Genomic DNA, 3,982 nt, shown 5'->3' with positions numbered 1-3,982 from the left:
AAAATTATTGAATAATTGGAGAAGTTTCAGAGGTGGCTGAAAAATTAGAAATATGGGGTATACACATGTAAAGAGACGAAAAAGATCAGATTCATTCGAGGGGGGGGAATTAATAAAAGTAATACATATGTAAATATACGTTTCGATACATATATGATTAATCTGGAACACCTGCTGTTACTGTCTTATAACACAAGAAGAGGGACACGTTTCAGTGAGATTTTTACCAAGATTTTTTGAAGTATGTTGAAATCAGTTATTGGGCATTCAAATGTATGCATTTATAACAAAATGGAAATGGATTCTATGTTCTTCCCTAACAATTGCTTCAGGTTAGGTTTAAAAAATTATTTCTGCTTTAAAAGCATGTGGCTTGAAGCCCTCGTCTTCAATCAGTCCCTGTGAAAACGAAAGGTTTCTTTAGTCCTGCGCTTAGTTTAATTTTTTTTTCCCCCCCAATACAGAGCTCCCTGAAGATGTCTGGCTCATATTGCTTCAAACTGTCTGGACATTCGCTGTTTAACTGCTGAAGCTTTCCTACCATTTGTTTTTCTCCTGAAGTCTTAATCTGTTGAGGGATGAGAATCGACTGCTATGGTAAGACTTTTTTAAGGTGGTAGAAAAATGCTAAAAGTAGGTGCAATGTGCCAGTTCATTTTGGTTTTATTTCTTTATTTATTCGCAATTCACACAGACACACACAAAAATCTTAATGTTGCACAAAACCAGAAGAGGATGATGCCCAACTTTGAACTAACCAACTAAGCAAGAAACTTTGTTCTGCATTTTATCTGTTTATACTTGCCCTATGTTTCTAAGTGAGGAATAAGAATCAAGTGAATAATTTCACAAGATCTTTTCCTTGTGTGTAGATGTACGTGTATATCTCATCAAAATGTTGTGTATAAGTGTTTTACAAGTCTCTTCTAGATATTGCATTTTGTTTGAAATGCATTTGGCTTTAATGTCAGTTCAAGTTACGGTGTTTAAAATACTTAAGGTGATTTGTAGAAGCACAGTAGTTTTGACTTTTGGAGAATAAAAATTGGTAAAAGTAAGAAAAGCAAACCTTGGAAACAACAAGTGAAATACAATGACTGCACCTCTAAGCAGATACAAATCCACAACCATTTGTGAGATTATGCAATAATACTGCATTTGGAAACTGATACTTGTCCTAATCTCAACAACTATAGCTGTTTTGAATAACCAAGTGATATTTTACAAATTTCAGGAATCAAGACCAACTAAAACATGAGAAGATGTATTCAAGATGATCCAGCCAGAAGATTTTTCACTTCATAGAAATGTTTGTTTAATATGTAATATAATTTGACAAAGCCAAGTTCAATTACTTCTCTTGAAATTAAGACGCACCTGTGGCCTTCATCAGAAATGTTTCTAACATTTTCAAGAAAAAATATGTCCCAGAAACTGAGTATGTTTTTATTAGTTTTTGGAATCATTTGGGGTTTGATGTTGCTGCGTTACACTTTTCAGTATCCAAGACGCCAAAGCAGTGCCGAGTTGCGTGGACAGATACTAGATCTCAGTAAAAGATATGTCAAAGCACTGGCAGAAGAAAATAAAAATCTAATGAATGGTGGCGGTGGAGCCTCTATGGCAGGATATGGTAAGAGGAAAAAACCTACTAGTTATTCAAATATTTTTTTCCTGCAAACTGAAGTTACACTTTTTTCTTTTTTAAAGTAATATGTACTGTTCTTTAAGGGAAAAAACTCTGTGTTAACTGATTTGATTTTAGTTTATTCACTGAAGTTGAAGATTAAGATGTGGTGCAAAATCAACATTGAGACATGAGATTTTTGTTTTCCAGGATTTTTTTAGATATCTCCAAGTATATGATTACTGTTACTTACAGGATTAACAGAAACTTTGTGCTTTTTCTGAATCCTAAACTATTGAGGAATAAGCATATGCTCGAAATGAGAATGAAGTTTTAGATTGTCAGGTCAACATTCCAGATTCTTCTTGTACCTCTTTGCTAACTTTGTGCTTTTATTTCTGTAGTTTTCTTCTCTTTAAGTAGTCAAAAAAATAGTGGAAAGCAACATAGTAGTTGAGTTTGCAGTCTTGAGACTGCAAGGAAAGTATGAATTTAGCAGAATCTCCCCTTGCTTTAGAAGTAGCCATTAGAGATAAGGTCCCTTGTCTCTAAAGCTTTGATACTTGCTGCATCGTATGTCTCTGTCTGATTTACCTGTTCATTTCATGAGTATGTGGCCAGTATTCACTGGTGATATATTATTAGAGCCTGTGCCTGTCTTCTGAAATGCTGAAAAGATAGTTTGAGGCTATAGTTTTGAGATCTTTTTAGCAAAGCTATAAAAATGTCTTCATAATTTTAACTCTTTGGTCCCTCATAGTTTCTCTTGAGGGAAGGCTGCAGTGAGCTCTAGTTAATCCCTTAGGGATTAGGTTTGAAGAAATTACCTGTTTTCTGTCATATAGGAAAAATGTATCTGTGAAAATAAGGGTAGTACAAGGCTTAAAAAGAAATATTTAAAAAAATATATGTAAATATGTATATTAATGTACTTAAAGAATCCTTAAAAGGGTGTGCTCTACCAGTTGTAGGGTGCACATTATAGGCACTCTGGTAAGAGTACAAACAGAAAAAATGTGTCTGTGCTGTTGCTCAGGAAAGAGGAGACAAGTCTGATGACAAATTGAGCAGGAAGCAACCCAAGAGGAGGAAGACAGTATCAAAATATTTTAACCTTTAATTCTTTCATTCATTAAGTTAACATTTTTACCACAGTAAGAGACTACTTTTTCTTTTCTTTCCCCTTTTCTCCCCCCATTTTTTTTTGTCTTCAGGGATTTCCTGTATAATTACTTTTCTGTGTAATTTGTTTTTAAAACCCTTTGTGTACTGCAGCTTTCTACTGCTGTATAAGTCTTACAGTGTATTTCCAAGTGAGATTTGCCTTCTGAGGTTTTGTCTGATAAAAAAATTAAGTCAACTCTTGATTCTACATGTTGATCGTCAGACTTACAACTTGAGTAGACAATTCTTTCCCACAGAATGTTGAGCACAGAATGGTACTGCAGAGTACATGACCCATGGCATGTCGTTGACAGCAGACCCTGCTCTAACTCGAATTGTAAAGCAATTTTTTTCTTTTTTTTCTTTTTTTTCCCAGAGATGACATTACTATACAAAAGCTAGTTAATTTTAGAGGGTAGGACTGACCTGAGCTTTTTTTTTTTTTAATTTGCTACTAGTGTTTTAATTTTATCTGGGTTTCTCCTTTTTTTTTTTTTTTTTTTTACTTTCATACCTGTGGTTTTCCTCCCCAGTTTTTCTGGTTAAGAACTGATTAGCGGGTAGAGGGGAAGAGACAGTCTAAAGAGACAGTCTATGTGTGTCTGCGTGTGTTGGGGGGGGGCTTAATGCCTTGTAAAAACCTAGTAAGTCTGTCCATTTTTTTTTTTTCAGATCTGAGAGAATATAGTGATATGAACATTGCTAACAGCATAATTAGCTTTTGTTGAAAGGTCTGTTACTGTTTTTGTGTTCCAGAATATGGGAGCTTTCTTCCTATCCTTGTTTTTCAATCAACATAGGCCTACATATATGGATTTTTTTCCCCTACTTTATAGCTTATGTATGAAGTGATAAGATACTTTTTCATAGCAGGTTTTCTGTGGTATATGTCTCTTATTTAGAGGAAAGCTATTGAGAACTACCTTTTTGTGTTGGAAAGTATTTAAATATGTTCTGTTGCTGTCCAAGGCTAAAAGGTGTCATAGCTGGGTATTATAGTGCTGTTGTCTAGATGAAATTTGAAATATTGCCTTTGAATAGTCACTAGTATAATGCTCCAACTAGTGGTTTTGTTCTTACACTTGAATATTTAATTGGCTTCATTCACAGTTTTCTATTGTGGTGGTATCTTCCTTGCCCAAAATAACAAAGAAATGGTATTAAAGAAGAAGCAAGCAGCTATTTAATTCT

At 34.3% G+C, this 3,982-nt stretch overlaps 1 protein-coding gene across 1 annotated transcript in view; it reads left to right on the top strand.

The window, feature by feature from the left end:
- Positions 1-461: 461 nt before the first annotated feature.
- CCDC126 (coiled-coil domain containing 126) overlaps positions 462-3,982 on the top strand; it is a 4,069-nt gene continuing 548 nt past the window's right edge. Inside the window, exons 1-2 of the mRNA XM_009879542.1 lie at positions 462-597; positions 1,235-1,633. Coding sequence (XP_009877844.1) covers positions 1,396-1,633 — 238 coding nt within the window. The 5' untranslated portion in view covers positions 462-597; positions 1,235-1,395. The remainder of the gene's footprint in view (positions 598-1,234; positions 1,634-3,982) is intronic.

This window comes from Charadrius vociferus, unplaced genomic scaffold (assembly GCF_000708025.1).
Source record: "Charadrius vociferus isolate BGI_N301 unplaced genomic scaffold, ASM70802v2 scaffold262, whole genome shotgun sequence".
NCBI lineage: Eukaryota > Metazoa > Chordata > Aves > Charadriiformes > Charadriidae > Charadrius > Charadrius vociferus.
This window is presented reverse-complemented; position numbering and strand designations above follow the sequence as displayed.